The sequence below is a fragment of the Lemur catta genome, chromosome 4, assembly GCF_020740605.2.
Source record: "Lemur catta isolate mLemCat1 chromosome 4, mLemCat1.pri, whole genome shotgun sequence".
NCBI classification, from domain to species: Eukaryota; Metazoa; Chordata; class Mammalia; order Primates; family Lemuridae; genus Lemur; species Lemur catta.
Window position 1 is genome coordinate 72080313 of NC_059131.1, and position 19204 is coordinate 72099516.

At 35.9% G+C, this 19204-nt stretch overlaps 1 protein-coding gene across 1 annotated transcript in view; it reads left to right on the forward strand.

Annotated features, from left to right (window-relative positions):
• The first annotated feature begins 6073 nt into the window (after positions 1 to 6073).
• VWA3B (von Willebrand factor A domain containing 3B) overlaps positions 6074 to 19204 on the forward strand; it is a 204299-nt gene continuing 191168 nt past the window's right edge. The window contains 1 exon segment of the mRNA XM_045550176.1: positions 6074 to 6301. Within this exon segment, the coding sequence (XP_045406132.1) occupies positions 6106 to 6301 (196 nt within the window). The 5' untranslated portion in view covers positions 6074 to 6105.

The window sequence follows — 19204 nt, forward strand, 5'->3', positions numbered from 1 at the left end:
ATGTTTTGCGATAGAGGCTCAAACCTTTCAGTAGTTTTAAAATTATAAATGCATTAAAAGAATGAAGAAAATATAAACCCTTGTGGATGAAGTAGACTTTTCTGTTGGGGTTAGAATTATTCGGTTCTAATATTAACTATGTTTTATTCGATTTTCAACTCAAAAACCTACAAATCATCTGCTAAGTTCTTCAATTTTAAAATCTAAAACACAATTTAATACCTCAATATTCTAAAAACAATACTTGCTGTGGGATCTTTTAATAAGAATTTAAAGATACTTTTTCATAAGCACAATTTTATTTCCTAATGACTGAAAAAACAGGAATATATTTTGAACCTTTTGCTTACTAGATAAGGTAAAACTAAAAACTAAAATAAGGGTTAAAAACAAAGCTGAATGGAGAAAATAATGCCTGTAAAAATATTCTTATCTAGTAGATAAGAATATTCTTGGTAACTGCAGCTCCCGCCTCCAAAATTGCTAATTTGCAAAATTGCAGCTCACTGTCCCTCCCAGCTGTCTCAGCTCCACGTGCCATGGCTAAGCTTTTACAACTAATTGCCTCACCTCTTTAAGTTTCTTTCTCTCAACTGTGCAATGAAGAGAACATCCTCTCATTGCGTTCAGGTGAAAATTAAACAAAATGACGCAGAGGTAAATGCTCTGCACTCTGGAAGGACGCACAGAAGTTCGTTTGTAACGTTTCCTGCAGTCCACTCGCCTCCCCGCAGCCACTGGCGGCTTGTTCCACAGTCTGCTGGCAACCTGGCTCCCTACCCAGGCGCATCTGTGTATTTATTTGTTTGTTAATCTAATTCATTAATATTTTCCATTGTTGTTCATTTTCCGAGTGACGGCAGGCGCAGGGAGGCGAGGCCCCCTGCTAGGACGGCCAGAGCAGAGGTCGACCCGACCCTTGGTGGTCCCGGACGCCCGCTGTCCGAGCCTCGCCCGGCAACAGGCCGCGCAGCCCCGCCCCCTGGGCCCCGACATTCCCAGCCCCCTCTGCGGGCGCGCTCCGTGGGCGGGGCCGGCGCGGGGAGCCGCGCCGCGATTGGCAGTGTCCGAGCAACCGCGGAGACTCCGTCGTCAACGGCCGCGTGGGCCGCGTCCCGAACCAGCGGCGGCTCGCGTCACAGAGAAATAGAACCGCTGGAGTCCTTCGCGCCGAGCCCATACCCACCTGTGGGATGCTTGCCTCGCCCGCCCTTTCGGGCCTGACGGCTCCCGGAGGATGGGAGGGCGGCTGCTGAACGGGAGCCGCCTCGTCTTCCACCCGACAGTTTGCCCAGTAAGTGTGGGTTACGACCCGGCCGCGCCACAACCGCTGAGGTGCTGAGCTGCGTAGGGAAGGCTCGGAAGCGTACAGTTTCCGCGCTGGACTACACTGCCACTTTACACGTGTGGAAACGGTACCAGGAAAGCTTAGTGACTTGCCCACACCCATTTAACTCTTTGGTACCAGGTCAAGCTGAGCGACAGGGTGCCGACCGCTCCTCTGGAGGTCTTTCCGCCGACCCTCACTCCCAGCAAAAGCTCAGCCGCCCCGGTGCAGGACCAGCTCTCCTAGTTTGTGTCTATGCCGTAGGCCAGCAGTAATAAGGTGAGAAGGTCTACTTGGGCTTTCTTTGGAGGTAACACAGAACCAGAAGAAATTTATTTCCAATAAATAATGATAAATATGAATAGCCCCAAACCAAAAGCGATCTTTTAGCAATAAAACTTTGCACAACTTTCTATCCTGGAAAGGCCTCTGGCTCCCTCCCATTCCACACATACATGGTTTCACAATCACATCACCTTCTTATGTGGGCATAAAACCTAATAACTAGGTTTAGTTTCCACTTGGTAGAGTTTTCCCTTTCATTTTCTTGGGAGCTCTACGTTTCTTTCTTCTTAGCAATTCTCTTCCCCCTAAAGCACTCCAGTTATTCTCAGATATTCTTCTCTTGATCCTATTTTCTCAACCGTGGGACAGACAGTCCATTTCAATCTCCTTGCCTCTGCCGACATTATTTGAGCAGATGATCACAGTCTAGCCTTGCTCCTCAAGGGCAGAAAAATGTGGAGAGGTTAAGTGTTTCTGGGGAAAAATTCCAGCAAGATATTATCATGGAACTTCATCCCAGCTTCCTTTCTTCTTGGAACAATCATAGTTCAAAACTCACATAAATCACAAGATACAGCCTCTCAGTCCACTTTTTCAGAAACTAACAGGAATATAGGAAGTTTGGGGTGTTGATAAGAAAGCAGGTAGAATCTTACTGAATGTTTAAACTGAATTAATGGACTCTAACTCTTGCACTGTCCCTCAACCTCTGACCACCTCAACCTCTCTCAGGACATGCCAACTTCCAGACTCACCAGGGCAGCTGAGGGGCATCTCTCTGCTGCATAATTGAGTTCCTACTTCCTTTACTTGGGGCCTTTGGATTTGTGCCAGCTTAACCTTTCTATTTGTTCCCAAAGCTTTGCTTGCCCATGCCTTCAGCTCAGACTTTCACTTCCTTTTTTTCCCTTTTACACTTCCTCCTTCTACTAAGGAAATCCCTTCCTATTTCCCCAAATTCTGTGGCTGTTAGGAGCCACTCTTGTGGCTTTTAAAACTTAGGGAAATGTTCAACTGGGGTATGTTGTTGTTTCTGACTTCTGGGTTTCTCAGTCTCCCAATTTGTAATCTCAGATGAGGAAACTAAATAATAGTAAACAAACAAACAAATAAATAAATAGCATTGTTATATCCAGAAAAAATGTCTCTTTTTAAAGACAGAGGTTTTTTGCTGGTAGCAGCCTTGTTAGAACTTTGAAGTGAGTCTTTTGTCTTTTTGAAAAAAATCAAGGTTATCTCAGTAATTCTGAGTCATAAGTTTCATTCATCTCAATCCTCATATAAAGTGCCTGCTGTACATAAGGCACTATGCTGAGAACCTTCATATAGTTTTGTCCCTAAAGCCATTGAACCTTCTCTAAGCCTAGAAAGGGCAAACCTGAATGCCCAAGGCCATAGTGATGAAATATCAAAGCAAAAGTTAGGGCTTTCCCAGGAGATGCTGCAGAAGGTTGTTGAGGGAATCTGGAGAGGCTTAATGGAGGAGGAAGTGTTTGATATGGGCCTTGCAGGCTGAAAGTCTACACAGGAGGACTGCCTGAAGCCAGCCTGGAGATGGGAAGGCAGATAGGCTGTGTGTGCGTGAGATGGGGAGCATGGAGGGCAAAGGTGGTTACTTGGTTAGGTCCTTACCCCAAGCAGCCTTCCTTACTCTAACAGAGTAGTTCCCATTCCATTCAAATAAAAAGATTTCTTGTTAGGAGATGCCCTCTCTCCCTTTCTTTCCTTGTTTTCTGTAATTGCTTTCTTTCATTTCTGACAGTACAGGTATTCTTGGACTATAAAATCCTAGAGTTAAGGTCTGAATCAGAATGAACTTACAGGTTCTCAGAATCAATACAGGCAGTCAGACTTTATTTTACATTAATTTTTTTAAAAAAAATTATATAATTGCAGAAGGGACTGGGACGTGCGCCTTAAATAGGTGGGAGAATTTTTGATTGACTTTTGCTTGGAATAAAAAATATGTCCCTTTGGCTTAGAAACAAAACCTATGACCCTCTTTTGAACCCCTCTTTAAGGTTCTAAAATCCACTTTAGAAAATCTTACTAGGGCAGTTTATGGAAAAGTGCTCCCTTTTAAACTTAGGACTTGTAGCTCCCTCCAGCAAGAAGATTGTAGGAGGTGGGTGTGTTTCAGGGAAGACAAAGATTAACTGGAAATGATGAAATAGTCAAAAATCATTCTTCTGAGCTTCCCTTTCTTGTTTCTATAGGAACAGTTGACCAAATTTAAAAGACCTCCAGCTTCTGTCTTTGTGGAAAGATACCCTAAAGAAAGTTGAAACATATTAGTTTGCCCTTGTTTTCATGTTCTGTGATTCATAGCTTCATAGCTCAGTATGACTGGAGACTTAGGGATAAGAGTACGTGAAGTGAAAGTGAGTATCATGAAACAAAACACAATTACTAAAGGACAACGACTTTTAGCTTATTTATTTGTACATAGCTCTTTCCAATATATGAAGTGTGTATCCACGCATAACTCATGCATTGTCACCTTTGTCCTATCCAGTAGCCCTGGGTGTTAGGGCAAGCAGGCGTTGGTTAATGTAGAAAGATGGAAGCATTTGCTTAAAGTGGCAGAATGGGCTTATACTGAGCTTTGATTCTAAACTTTTCTGCTTCAGTATGATGCTTTCCAAATACTGTATTATTCTCATCAAATTGAGCCCCTTGTAGAAAGAAAGCAAGGTCTTCATCAATAATATGAATTTGTATGATTTTGAAATTCAACATATGTGGATAATGCAAATTCACATAAAACCTTGAAATGGAAATCATTATCTTTAAAAGCTTGAAAGTGACAAGCTAGGAAGTTTATGGAGCCTGAGCTCTGGGAATAAAGATTAGTGCTCTTTGCCTTCCATGAGGACCCGGGAGCCCTACTAGGATGCAGTGTTACTGGAACACAGCTGTAGGCTTGTCCCATAGGACCAGGCTGGAGGAGGTTAGTTGTAAAGACAGCAGAGTGGTTCAGAAATGGCTTTGACTCCTGCTTCTCTCACTTACTGGCTGTGGCAGAACGTCTTTAAATTCTCAAAGCTTCCAATTCCTGAAACATAAGCAGAGTGTTAACAGTGAGTAACTGATAATGGTTATGAAGAACCTGTGAGATAGTGCATATAAAAAGATAGTCCAATTTGTGGCCAAGAAGTGGAAGTTGCTGCAGTTGTTTGTATTATAATAAAGGCTATAGAACACAGACTTTGGAGCTGAATGCCTGGGTTAGAATCTCCCACCCCTTTCCCGCTGTGAGATTGTGGCCAAGTTAACCCTTCTTTGTGTTGGTTTCCTTATTTGTAAAATGGGAATAAAAGTAGTACGTACCTTATAAGGTTATTGTAAGGATTAAATTTATATTGCATATAACATAATGTTAAATTAGTGTTTGCTAATAATAATACTTCTAACTTCTTTACACAAAGCCTCCCTTGCTTGAGTACAACTGATTTTTGTATTTGACTGAATTTCCATGTCATAACACTGAGACTTTCAGGAAATACAGTTAGAGAGCTTTTGAAATGGGTAAAGGGAGTATTTTCATTGTTAAAAAGTTTTACAGTTCCGGAGATCAATTTACATGTATTGCGCACTCTGGATACAGATGTAAGCACAGCTTTCTACACTTCCCCCAAGTTACCAGGCCTTGCCCAATTGTGGCGAGTGGGTTAGGATTGCATTACAATTTAGCCACTCCTTTCCTCTTGTGTACACTAGCTATATTCAGAAAGGTCTAGATAAGCCTGATATATTGCATATTGTGTTGAGTCCAGTAGATCCCAGAACAACTGGCTATGTGAACCAGAATGTTTAAGTCCAATATTAGAGCAAGGTCCCAGAAAGTAAAACATTCAGAAAGTGGCACATGTGTTTCAGCTGTGCTGAGCTGTGATCTGGTTCTCATCCTGCCACCAGCTCCCAGTTAGCTACTGCAACTGTAGAACAAGTATATTTCCTCTCCAGTTTTATCCTCTTTATCCTCATTGGAAGCAAAATGTCAGGTGTGATTGTAACTGAAATACAGATATGTAGTGAAGGTTCTAAGGAGAGTGTTTATTTTTCCAAAGGGGAAGAGCTTTGTATTTTTATGATTATAGAAGTAAATCCTATTTTAGAAATGTTTAAATAATGCAAAAATCTAAACAATATAAAAAAGGCAAACACCACACTTCAACTACACAGAGAAAACTACAGTAAACCTGTTAGTGTACATCTTTCTAGATGTTTTCCTGTGTATCTATGTGTCTATACATATGAATATTGAGTTTTTTGGATACCTCTTAGCAATACATGTGGTTATCTCCTTTTCCAACAAATATACATCTGTATTATAATTTTAATGGATAAATAGAATTCCATTTCATGGGTGTACCATAGTTTATATTTAGCCAATCCTCTGTTGATGTAAGATTATTTCTAAGTTTTCAGGAAGTCTGAGTTTGACAATTGTCCTTGCAGGGGATCCCTGTGACTTAGATCCTGATTCTGAGATGGAGAAATCAGGTTCATCTTCTACCATCTCTCAGCAGCAGCTGCAGAGGCAGGAGAGTCTGAGCAGCACCAAAGCAGACTTGGTTGAACAGAGTCTCATTTCATCGGAGAAATGGCTTCAACTGTATGGGCTTAAGAGCAAAAAATTGACCTTGAAACAGATTTTGTCACAGATCGGATTCCCACATTGTGAAGGTATAGTACTCACAAAAACCCAGCATGCTGCTGTTTAGCCTTTGAAGAAGCTGCATCAGCTCTGAAGGCCCCTCAAAAACCACAGGTTTCTGAGCTTGCTGTGATCTCATGTCCCTATCAGTAGAAAATGCCTGTGCATGCACCCCCTATATGTGTATATCATATACATGCATAATTGTCAAAACACATATTTAGTATTAATAATGCTTAATTTTACCCTTTCTTTATTTTTTAAATTGACAGATAAAATTGTACATATTTATGATGTACAACATGATGTTTTAAAGAATATACATTGTGGAATGATTAAATCTGGCTAATGAACAAAATCATTACCTCATATAGTTATCATTTTTGCAGTGAAAACACTTAACATCCACTCTTTTTGCATTTTTCAAGAATATAACATATCATCATTAACTATGATGACCATGCTGTACAATAGATCTCTTGAATGTATTTCTCCTAACTGTAATTATGTATCCTTTGACCAACATCTTTCCAACCCTTTTTCCCCTCCATCCACCCCAGCCTCTGATAAGCACCATTCTGCTCTCTACTTCTATGAAGGCTACTTTATTAGATTCCACAACATGAGTGAGTGAGATTATGCGGTATTTGTCTTTCTGTGCCTGTCTTATTTCACTTAATGTAATGCCCTTCAGGTTCATTCATGTAGTTGCAAATGCCAGGATTTCTGTCTTTTTGATGGCTGAATAGTATTTCAGTGTGTATGTATACTACATTTTCTTTATCCATTAATTTTTGGATGGACACTTGAGTTGATTTCATATGTTGGCTATTGTGAATAGGTGCTGCAATAAACATGAGAATGCAGGTATCTCTTCGACATACTGATTTCATTTCCTTTGGATATATACCTAGAAGTGGGATTGTTGGATGATATAGTAGTTCTAATAGTAGTTTTTTTGAGGACCCTCTATACTTTTTTCCGTAATGCCTATACAAATTTACATTCCTACCAACAGTGTGTACAGGTTCCCTTTTCTCCAACCCTTATCTTTTTGATAATAGCCATTCTAGTAGAAGTAAGATGATATCTCATGGTGGTTTTGATTTGCATTTCCCTGATGATTAGTGATATTGAGCATTTTTTCCTATACTTATTGGTCATTTGTATGTTTTCTTTTAAGAAATGTCTATTCAGGTTTTTTGCCCATTTTTAAATCAGGTTATTTGGTTTTTTGCTATTGATTTGTTTGAGTTCCTTATATATTTTAGATTTTTATCCCTTATCAGTTGCATACTGTGCATATATTTTCTCCCATTCTATAGATTGTCTCTGTTGATTTTTTCCTTCACTTTGCAGAAGCTTTTTAGTTTGATATAATCCCGTTTATTTTTGCTTTCATTACCTGTGCTTTTGAGATCGTATTAAAAAAAGCATTGCCCAGACCAATGTCATAGAGCTTTGCCCTGTTTTATTCTAGTAGTTTCGTATCTTCAATTCTTACCTTTAAGTCTTTAATCCATTTTGAGTTGATTTTTGTATATGGAGAGAGATAAGGGTCTAATTTCATTCTTCTGCATGGAGATATAGTTTTCTCAACACCTTTTATTGAAGAGATTATCCTTTCCTCATCGTGTGTTCTTGGCACCTTTGTTGAAAATCAGTGGGCTATAAATATGTGGATTTATTTTTGGGCTCTCTGTTCTGTTCCATTAATCTGTGTGTCTATTTTTATGCCATGCTGTTTTGGTTAGTATAGCTTTGTCATATATTTTGAAGTCAGGTGGTATTATGCCTCTGGCTTTGTACTTTTTGCTCAAGATTGCTTTGGCTATTTTGGTATTTTTGTGGTTTCATACAAATTTTAGGATTGTTTTTTCTATTTCTGTGAAGAGTGTCATTGGTATTTTAATAGGGATTACATTGAATTTGCTTAATTATTAATTAGGTCAGGTGCATACATATTTATAATTGTTATATCCTCTTGCTGAATTGACTACTTTATCATTATGTATTGAACTTATTTGTCTCTTTTTACTGTATTTGACTTAAAGTCTATTTTATTTGATATGAGTGTAGTGACTCCTGCTATCTTTTGGTTTCTATTTGCATGGAATATTATTTCTACCTCTTCACTTTCAAACTATGTGTCCTTACAGGTGAAGCAAGTCTCTTGTATGTAGCATATACATATATCTTGTTTTTTAATTTATTCACCCACTCTATGTCTTTTGGTTGAAGAATTTAATCTGTTTACATTCAAAATAATTATTGATACTATGCTGGTCTCATAAAATGATTTGGAAGTGTTCACTTTCTCCTCTGTGTTCTAATGGTGTTTGTACATGGTTGGTATTGTTTTTTCTTGTTTGATAGAACTCACCAGTGAAACTTATCTGAGCCTAGATTTTTATTTGTGGGAAGAGGTTGATAAAAAATTTAATTCCTTTAATAAATATAGGGCTATTCTGCTTCATCATGCCAATTTGGAAGGTTGTATTTTTCAAAGGATTTGTTCATTTTATCAACATTTTCTAATATATTGACAAAACATTGCACATAATATTCCCTTGATAGCCTTTTAATGGCCTTAGGATCTGTAGTGATGTCACCTCTTTCATTCCTGATACCAAAAATCTGTGTTTCCTCTCATTTTTTTTCTTAATAAGTCTTATTAGGTGTATATTGTAACTCCCTTCAAAGAATTTTAGGTTTTTAAATTTTTTTCTATTCTTTATTTTCTATTTCAATATCTGCCTTAATCTTTATAATTTATTCCATTCTACTTACTTTAAGGTTAATTTGCATGCATTCCTTTTTCTAGTTTTTTTAAGGTGAAAACTTAAATAATTGATTTTAAACCTTCTTGTTTTCCAGTATAATCATTTAAGGCCGGGCGTGGTGGCTCACGCCTGTAATCCTAGCCCTCTGGGAGGCCAAGGTGGGTGGATCACTCGAGGTCAGGAGTTCGAGACCAGCCTGAGCGAGACCCTGTCTCTACTAAAAATAGAAATAAAAAATTAGCTGGACAACTAAAAATATATATAGAAAAAATTAGCTGGACATGGTGGCTCATGCCTGTAGTCCCAGCTACTCAGGAGGCTGAGGCAGTAGGATTGCTTAAGCCCAGGAGTTTGAGGTTGCTGTGAGCTAGGCTGACGCCAGGGCACTCACTCTAGCCCGGCAACAAAGTGAGACTCTGTCTCAAAAAAAAAAAATAAATAAAAAATAAATAAATTATAAGTATTCCTCTAAGCATTGTTTTAGCTGAATGCCACAATTCTTGATAGGTAGTGTTTCACTATTATTGATTTGAAAATATTTTCTTTTTTTCTCTTTTGTTTGTTTTCTTTGATATACTTTAAAAATGTGTTGTTTAGTTTTCAAATATTTTAGGACTTTTAAAGATATATTGTTTTTGTTGGATTTCTAATTTAATTTCATTGAGGTCAGAGAATATAATCTGTAAAATATTAGTCTTTTTAAATTTACCAAGATTTGTTTTATGGTGATGTTTTAGTGAACATCTTACACATACTTGAAAAGACTGTGAATTCCACAGTTGTTAGGTAGTCCTTGCAAATGTTAATTAGGTCAATATGGTTGAACGTGTGGAAGACATAGTCTATATATTGATATTTTTATTGTTGTTTAGATTTGTCCATTTCACCCTTAGTTTTGTCTATTTCATTCATGTATTTTTTTTTTTTTTTATACAGGGTCTCACTCTGTCATCCCAGCTCGAGTGCAGTGGCATCATTACAGCTTACTGCAACCTCAAATTCCTGAGCTCAAGCAATCCTCCTGTCTCAGCCTTCTGAGTAACTGGGACTACAGGCATATGCCACCATACCCAGCTCATTTTTCTATTTTATTTGTAGAGACAGGGTCTTGCTCTTGCTCAGGCTGTAGGCTGGTCTTGAACTCCTGACCTCAAGTGATCCTCCCTCCTTAGCCTCCCAGAGTGCTAGGATTACAGGCACAAGCCACTGTGCCCGGCCTTGTTCATTGATTTTGTAGCTTAAATGCATATACACTTAGGATTTTTATGTCTTTCTGATGACTTGACAAATTTTAATAATTTTGAAATATCCATATTTATCTCAGTTAATAGATCCTATTTTGATGTTTATTTTGTCTGATATGAAATAGCCACTGCAGCTTTCTTATGTTCATTTTACATGGCGTATGTGCTTACATTCTTTTACTTTTAAATATCTGTAGTCTCTATATTTAAAGAGTGCTTCTTATAGAAAGCATATAGTTGGGTTTTGTGTTTCTAATCCAGTCTAATAGTCTCTCTTTTAATTAATTAAATTAGTTGATTAATTTAATTAATTAGTGTTTGGTTCTGTATATTTAATGTAATAATTGATATAGTTAAATTTAGGTCTACAATTTTACTATTTTCTATTTGTCCAATCTTTTTATTTCCACTCTGTTTCTCCTTTTGGCTTTCTTTTATGCTAAGTGGATACATTTTAGTATTTCATTTAATTCAATTTTTATTTTTCCATTTAAATTTCAATAGGCTTCTTAGGTGCCTTTTTGCATTGTATTTTCAGTAATTGCTCTAGTGATTACATTCTTAACTTGTCACAATCTACTAAAAGTTAATTTTGTGCTACTTCATGTAATATGAGAGAATTGTGAATACCTCCACTTACCCTACTCCTGTCCTTGGTGTTATTGTTTTAATATATTTTATTTCTACATATGTCATAAATTCGACAATCCAGTGTCATAATTTTTGTCTTTAAAGGTCATTTGTTTTTTAAAGAAACTGAGAAGAAATTTAGCCTTTTAAGAGCCACACATATTTATCACTTACAATATTCTTCTTGTAAAATTGGTGGTTTATCTAATGTTATTTTATGAAGAGTTTCTTTTAAGCATTTCATATAGTGCAAACCTACTGGTGACAGATTTTCTCAGTTTTTTAAAATCTGAAATTGTCTTTATTTCAGCTTCTTTATTTATTTACTCATTCATTCATTTATACATCTATACTTTATATTCTAAAATAATCATAGATTCTTACAAGTTTGCAAAGATAGTATAGAGAGACCCGATGTAACCTTCACCCAGTTTCCCCAATTGTTGTATTTGTAAAATTATATAATAGTATAATATCAAAATCAGGAATGTAATTTTATCACTTGTGTAGATTTCTGTAAACACCACCACAATCAAGATACAAAACTATTTATCCCCACAAAGATCTCCTTTGTGCTACCCCTCCTATTTTTTTTCTAAATGTTTTATAGTTTTACTTTTTATATTTAGCTTGTAATCTACTTTGAGTTAGTTTCTGTATAAGGTTCATTTTTGACTATGGATATTCAGTTGCTCCAGCATTTTTTATTTGAAAGACTATCCTTCCTCCTTTGAATTGCTTATGCATCTTTGTCAAAAATTGGTTGTATTTATATTTCTGGGTTCTCTATTCTATTCATTTGTGTCTATCTCTCCATCAATACCACACAGTCTTGATTACCATAATTAAATAATATCTTGAAATTGAGCAGACTGATTCTTCCTACTTCATTTTTCTTTGAAATTAGTTTAGCTACTGTAGTTCATTTGCTTTTCCAAATAAATTTTAGAATAACTGTGTCTATGTCTATGAAAATATTGCTGGGATTTTGATTGGTATTATATTAAATCTGTATATAAATTAAAGGAGAATTGACATCTTTACTATGCTGAGTCTTCCAGTCCATTAACATGGACTATTTTGCATTTCATGTATTTATATCTTCTTTGATTTCCTTCATCAACTGTCTTACAATTTTCATTGTACAAGTCCTGTGCATGTTTGGTTAGATTTATACCTAGGTATTTAATTTTTTTGAGTAGTTGTAAATGGCGTTTTATTTTAAATTTTGGTTTCCACATATTTATTGCTAGTATGTAGAAATATGATCATTTTTGCATGTTAATCTTTTATCCTGTAATCATGCTGAACTCACTTATTAGTTCTAAGAGGGTTTTTTTTTGGCAGGGGATAGACTCCAAGGAATTTCTAGGTAGACCATCATGTCCTCTGCAAGTAGAGAAAGTTTATTTTTTCCTTTCCAATCTATATGCCTTGTATTTCCTTTTCTTGCCTTATGCTGGCTAGAACTTCCAGTACTATGTTGAATAGAAATGGTAAGAGTGGATGTCCTTGCACTTAGGGGAGAGCTTTCAGTCTCTCACCACTAAGTATGATGTTAACTGTAGGTTTTCTACAGATTTTTAAAAAAATCAAATTGAGGGAGGTCCCCTATATTTTTGTTAATCTGAGATATTTTATAATTATTAGGTGTTGAATTTTGTCAATTTTTTCTCCATCAATTGATAAGATCCTGTGATTTTTCTTTGTTAGTCTGTTAATTTGATGGATTACATTGATTGATTTTTGAATATTGATCCAGCCTTGCTTGCATCCCTGGAATAAACTGGGTCATTTTTCAAAATTCCTTTTATATTAGATATTGCTGAATTCTATTAGCTAATATTGTGTTAAGAATTTTTGCATCTGTATTCATGAGGGACATCAGTCTGTAGTTTTCTCTTTTTTTTGATTACTGGTTTTGTCTGGTTTTGGTATCAGAGTAATACTGGCTTCATAAACTGAGTTGGGAAGTATTCTTTCCTCTTCTGTTTTCTAGAAGATGTTGTATAATTACTTATTCCTTAAATGTTTGGTAAAATTCTCCAGTGAACTCCTATAGGCCTAGAGATTTTTTTTTGAAGAATTTTTAAATTACAAATTCAATTTCCCTGGTAGATATAGGACTATCCAAGTTACCTATTTTGTATTGTGGTAGTTTGTATTTTATGTGGATTTGATTCATTTCATCCAAGTTGTCCAATTTATGTGTATAGAGTTGTTTGTAGTATTCCCTTATTAGTCTTTGATGTCTATAGGTTCTTTAGTAATATATCCTGTTCTTTCTTTGGGGGATTTTTTTTTTTTTTTTGGTGGAGACAGGGTCTCACTCTGTCACTCAGGGCTAGAGTGCAGTGGTGCACTCATCAGAGTTCACTGCAATCTCAAACTGCTGGGCTTAAGTGATCCTCCTGCCACAGCCTCCTGAGTAGCTGGGGGTATAGGTGTGTGCCACCATGCTGGCTAATTTTTCTATTTTTTGTAGAGACAGGGTCTCCCTCAGGCTAGTCTTGAACTCCTGGCCTCAAGTGATCCTCCTGGCTCAGCCTCCCAAAGTTCTAGGATTACAAGTGTGAGCCACCATGCCTGGTCTTATTTTTGATATTAGTAATTTATACCTCCTCTTTATATTTGTCAGTCTTGCTAGAAGTTTGTCAATTTTATTGATCTTTTAAAAATACCAGCTTTTCGATTAATTGATTTTCTTTATTGTTTTTGTGTTTTCAATGTCATTGATTTCTACTTTGATCTTTATTATTTATTTCCTTCTGTTTGTTTTGGCATTATTTTCCTCTTCTTTTTCTAGTTTCTTCAGGTGAGAGCTTAGATTATTGATTTGAGATTTCATCTCTACTTATGTAAGCATTTAGGGTTATAAATTTCCCTCTAGGCATTGCTTTAGCTGTGTCCCACAAATTTTTATATGTTTATTACCATTTCCATTTAGTTTAAAGTCATTTTTATTTTTGTTGAGACTTCCTCTTTGACTCATGGATTTTTTAGAAGCATATTGTTTAGTTTCTAAGTATTTGGAGATTTTCATGTTATCATTTTATTATTGATTTCTAGTTTTTCCCCATTTTGGACAGAGGACATACTTTGGTTTCAGTTGTTTTAAATTTTTTGAGGTTTGTTTTATAGCCAAGGATAATCTTTGTCTTGGTATATGTTTCCTGGGTACTTGAAAAGAATGTGTACTCTGTTGTCGCTGTATAGAACTTTCTATAAATGTCAATTATATCCTGTTCATTGATGGTGATGTTGATTATCCTTACTGATTTTCTTCCTGTTGCTCTATTAATTGTTGAGAAAGCAGTATTAAAGTTTCCAGCTATAATTATGGATTTGTCTATTTCTTCTTTCAGTTCTATTGGCTTGTGCTTCACATATTTTGCACTTCTATTGTTTGGTACATATGTATTTAGGATTACTATCTCATTCTAGTGGATTGACACTTTCATCATTGTGTAATGTCCTGCTCCGTCCCTAGTCATGTTCTGTGCTCTGAAGTTTACTTTTCTGATTTAGTCAGTTCTGATTTCTTTTATTATTAATGTTTGTATGACGTATCTTTTTCCATCCTTTTATTTTTAATATATGTATATATTTATATTTGAAGCAAATTTCATGCAAACACCGTATTGTTGGGTCTTTAAAAAAATCCTCTTTGTCAACTTCTGCCTTCTATTTAGTATATTTAGACTATTTACATTTGGTATAATTATTAATATGTTAGGGCTTATCTGCTATTTTATTTTTTTCTGTCTTTTTCTCTGTTTTGGCATATCTATTTTTTTCTTGCCTATCTTTGGGTTACTTAAACAGTTTAGAATTCCATTTTTATTTATCTATAATGTTTTCTAGTATATGTGTTCATATGGCTTTTTTAGTGGCTGTGCTAGGTATTACATTATGAATACATAAATCATCAAAGTCTACTGGTATCAACATTTTACCAGTTTGAGTTATGAGTGGAAACCTTATTTCCCTCTATGTCCCTTTACCCTTCCCATTTATAATAAAATGTGTTATTTGCTCTTTGTACATTGAGAATCACATTAGACTGTGATATAATTTTTGATTCAACCATCAAACATAATTTATAAAACTCAAGAAGAGAAGGAAAGCCTATTTTATTTGCCCATGGTTTTGCTTATTGTGTTCTTTTGTCCTGATGTTCTAATGTTCCTTTTTTTGTCATTTTATTTCTGCTTACAGAACTTCCTTTATTCATTCTTTAAGAGTAACTCTGCTAGCAACAAATTCTTTCAGCTTCTTTGTCTGAGAATCTCTTTATTTCTTCTCTATTCCTGAAGAATAATTTTGCCAGATATGAGATTGGGGGTTGATAGTTCTTTTCTTTTAGTACTTAAAAAGTATTGTATCACTTCCTTCTGGCCTCCATGGTTTTTGATGAGAAAATTACTGTCATTAGAATAGCTTTTTATTTTTTTCTGGCTGCTTTCAACATTTTTTTCTTTGTCTTTAGTTTTCAGAGGTTTAGATCATGATGTGCCTTGGTGTGGATTTTTTTGGGTTTATTCTCTTCGAATTTTACTCAGCTTCTTGAATCTGTTACTTTATTTTTTTTTCCCACCACATATGAAGAATTTTCAGCCCTTATTTCTTTGAATACTTTTTTCAGCCCTGCCTTCTTTCTCTTCTCCTTCTGGCACCCCAATGGCTTAAGTAGTAGATCTTTTGAAAAATAATCTCACATGTCTCTGACGCTGTGTTCATATTTTTCAGCCTACTGTTTCTCTGTTGTTTAGATTGGGTAATTCTATTGTTCTGTCTTCAGGTCTACTCATTCTTTCTTCTTGCTTATTCACTTTGCTATTGCATTCATCTATTAATTTTTTTTTTACTTTGGTTACTCTATTCTTTTTGTTCTAATATTTCCATTTGATTCTTCTTTATATCTTCTGTTTCTTTGCTGAGACCTCCTATGTTTTTATTCACTTAAAGCATGTTTATAATTGCTTGTTAAAGTATTTTTATGGTTGTTGCTTTAAAACCCTTATCAGGTTACTCTAACATCTGTGTCATCTTGGTGTTGATACTATTAGTTTTCTTATTCCAGTAAGTTTGGGATCTTCCTGGGTTTTGGGATGAAAAGTGATTTTCTGTTAAAACTGGGACATTTTGGGTATGATGTAATAAGACTCTGGATCTAATTTAACTCTGTATCCTAGCAGATATTCTCTGACACTGCCCCCGTAGGAATAGAAGCCTAGTGTTTCCCCTCAGCCTCTATTGACATCCATAGGAAGAGGGGTTCCTTGTTAAGGATGGGCAGTGGTGGTAGTTCAGTCTTCCCTCTAGGCCTCCACTGATGCGACCCTGGCTGGAGGGCACAGATGTGTTTTATTATTCTCCATGTGGCCTTCATTGACGATGTAGATGGGTGATCTTATTACCTTTGTGTGGTGGTGAAAGTCCTGACTCTTCACTAGGCCTGCTCTGACATCACTCCGGTGAGGAGAGGGAGGGATACCTCATTAATGCCAGATGGGGCAGGAGTCCAGGCCACCTATATGGTCCTCACTGACACTCTGGTGTGGAGGCTTATTAATGGCTGGCAAGAATGAAAGTCCTGGCTCCTCATTGTGCCTCTTTTGATACTTCCCCAGCAGGGGTTTAGGGTACCTTATTATAGCCTGGCAAGGCTTTAATTCTAATTTCTCAACTCAGCTAGTAGAAATGGGGGTGGTGGTGCAGATTTTTCTGTAGTATTTGGCTGGAGTAGAGTACCTTTCTTTGGGTCCCAAGATTTCTAGCCAACCTCCCTCCTTCTTTCCATGTTTTAGACTATTCTTATATATACTATTTTGTATATAATGTCTATGGTTTTTGGTTGTACTTAGTCAAGGAAGGAATAGGAAAAAATACATTTTCTCATCTTCCCAGACACAGAAGCCCTTACCTTCACTCTTGAAGAATGTTTTTGCTGGGTATAGAATTATTGGTTCAAATTTGTTTTCTTTTTGACCTTTAAACATGTCAGTCCTCTGGTTTTTACCTCAATTTCTTCATCTGAGAAATCAGCCATAATCCATAACATTTTCCCTCTGTATGATGTATATAATGTATCTTTTTTCCTGTGGCAGCTTTTAAGATTTTTCTCTTTATTCTTGGGTTTCAGCTATTGTGGTATTCTTTGTAGTATGGTATGCCCTGGTTTGGTTTTCCTTGTGTTTACATTGGATGTGATTTGCTGAATTTCTTGAATCTATAGGCTTGTTTTTAACCAAATCTTGAAATTTTTCATCTATTGTTTCCTCTAATCTATTTTTATGTCATATTTGTTCTCTCCTTTTGTGCTGAGACCCCAATTACAATTATGATAAACATCTTGATATTCTACCACAGGTCACTGAAACTCTATTTATGTGAAAAAAATTTTTCTTTGTTCTTTATATTGAGTAATTTCTTTTGACAGATTTTCAAGGTTTCTGAAGCTTCATTCTGGTACCTCCAATCTGCTAAGTCCGTATAGATATTGTACTTTTTGTTCTAAAATTTCCTTTTGTTTTTTTCAATTTCTTTGCTAAGATCCCCAGTTGTTCACTTATTATGACCATATTTTTCTTTCCCTTCACTATAAGTATAGTGTTTATAATATAAATATTTATTTATATATGTATAAAACATTTATAATATAAATATGTTAAGGCCCTTTTTTTGCTAATCACATATGGTCCATCTCAGGGTATGTTTTATTGGCTGATTTTTCTTTTGACTATTGGTCACATTTTCCTGTTCCTTTGTATGTCTGATTGTTTTTTATTTTATGCTGGACAATGTGGATGGTTGTAGAGACCTTACATTGTGCTATCTTTTTGCGAGGAGAAATGATTTTTTTAATTCTTTAGAAAATTTAATATATTTCTATAATAGCTTTATTGAGCTATAATTTATATATCATACCATTCACCAATTTGAAGTATGTACAATTCAATAGTTTTCAGTATATTCACAGATATGTGCAACCATCACCACAGTCTAATTTAGAACATTTTCATTACCTCAAAAATAAACCTTGTATTCCTAAGCTCTCCACTTTCCCATCCCATGAGCTATAAGCAATCTACTTTCTATCTTTAGAGATTTGTTTGTTCTGGACATTTTGTATTAATGGAATTTATAATATGTGATCTTTAGTGACTGGCTTTTTTCACTTAGAATAATGTTTTTAAGGCTTATCCATGTTGTAGCATGTACCAGTATTTTATTCCTTTTTATGATCATATAATATTCCATTGTATGGATATGCCACAGTTTTCTTATCCATTTTTCAGTTGATGGATGGACAGCTTATTTTTATTCTAGTAGTCGGTTAACTTGGCTGTACTCATACTCTAAACTCTCTTTCTGTCCTGTTAAATAAATACAAATCTCACCAGTCAGTGTCCTCCTTTTGAGGATGAATGCCACTCCAATTTCTGCCTCTTCTTGATTGCTCTCTAATGCCTCCAAATAGCTATTTTTATATTTTGTGAAGAATTTATCATTGTTTTCTGTATAAAAGTTAGCCAATAAAGTCTACTCCACCGTCATTGGATGCAGAACTCACAATGCCTTGCATTTCAGTTGGCAATACAGTTTATGGAGCCTTCTATAAACTTATTTCCCTCAAGCCTCAAAAAACAGCTCCCTTTCCTGTCTCTAGATAAATGTCTCAGATAAACAGAGAATGCTGCTGGGAGTGGAGGTCACTCCATCAATGTCAGTTAAAAAGTTGAAATCTTAAAAATAAAGAGAAAATTATTGCTGATGGAATTTAAGTATCCATTCTTTACTGTTTACTGTTATGAAAGTTGCACTTCATTACTTACAAATTTTACTACTCCTTGTGATTTGGGACCAAGCCTGGCGAGGGAGGCTATAAAATTCAGCCTCCCCCTTTTTGCCTTTCAAGAGTAAGCCTCCCTAGAAAAGCAGTGGAAATGAAGTATAAAAACCATGAGTGCCACCATTTTCTCTCCCACTTGTGGAACTTAATAATAATTATAATAATAACCACAATAAAATAATCATGATAATAAAAACATTTCTGCCAAGTCTTAACTCGTCTCTGTCCTACCAAGTCCTAGTTAATCCTAGAAGCTTCTCTGTAGCCTTCTACAGAGTAGTTCCATGAAAGAAAGAGTAGGAGTATGTTTTAGGCAACATTGTATTCCCATCCTATGAGCACTGTGCTAGCACATAGTGGGTACCCAATAAGGGTTTGTGCAATGGATGTTTGAATAGCTGAACATATAATCTGATAAGG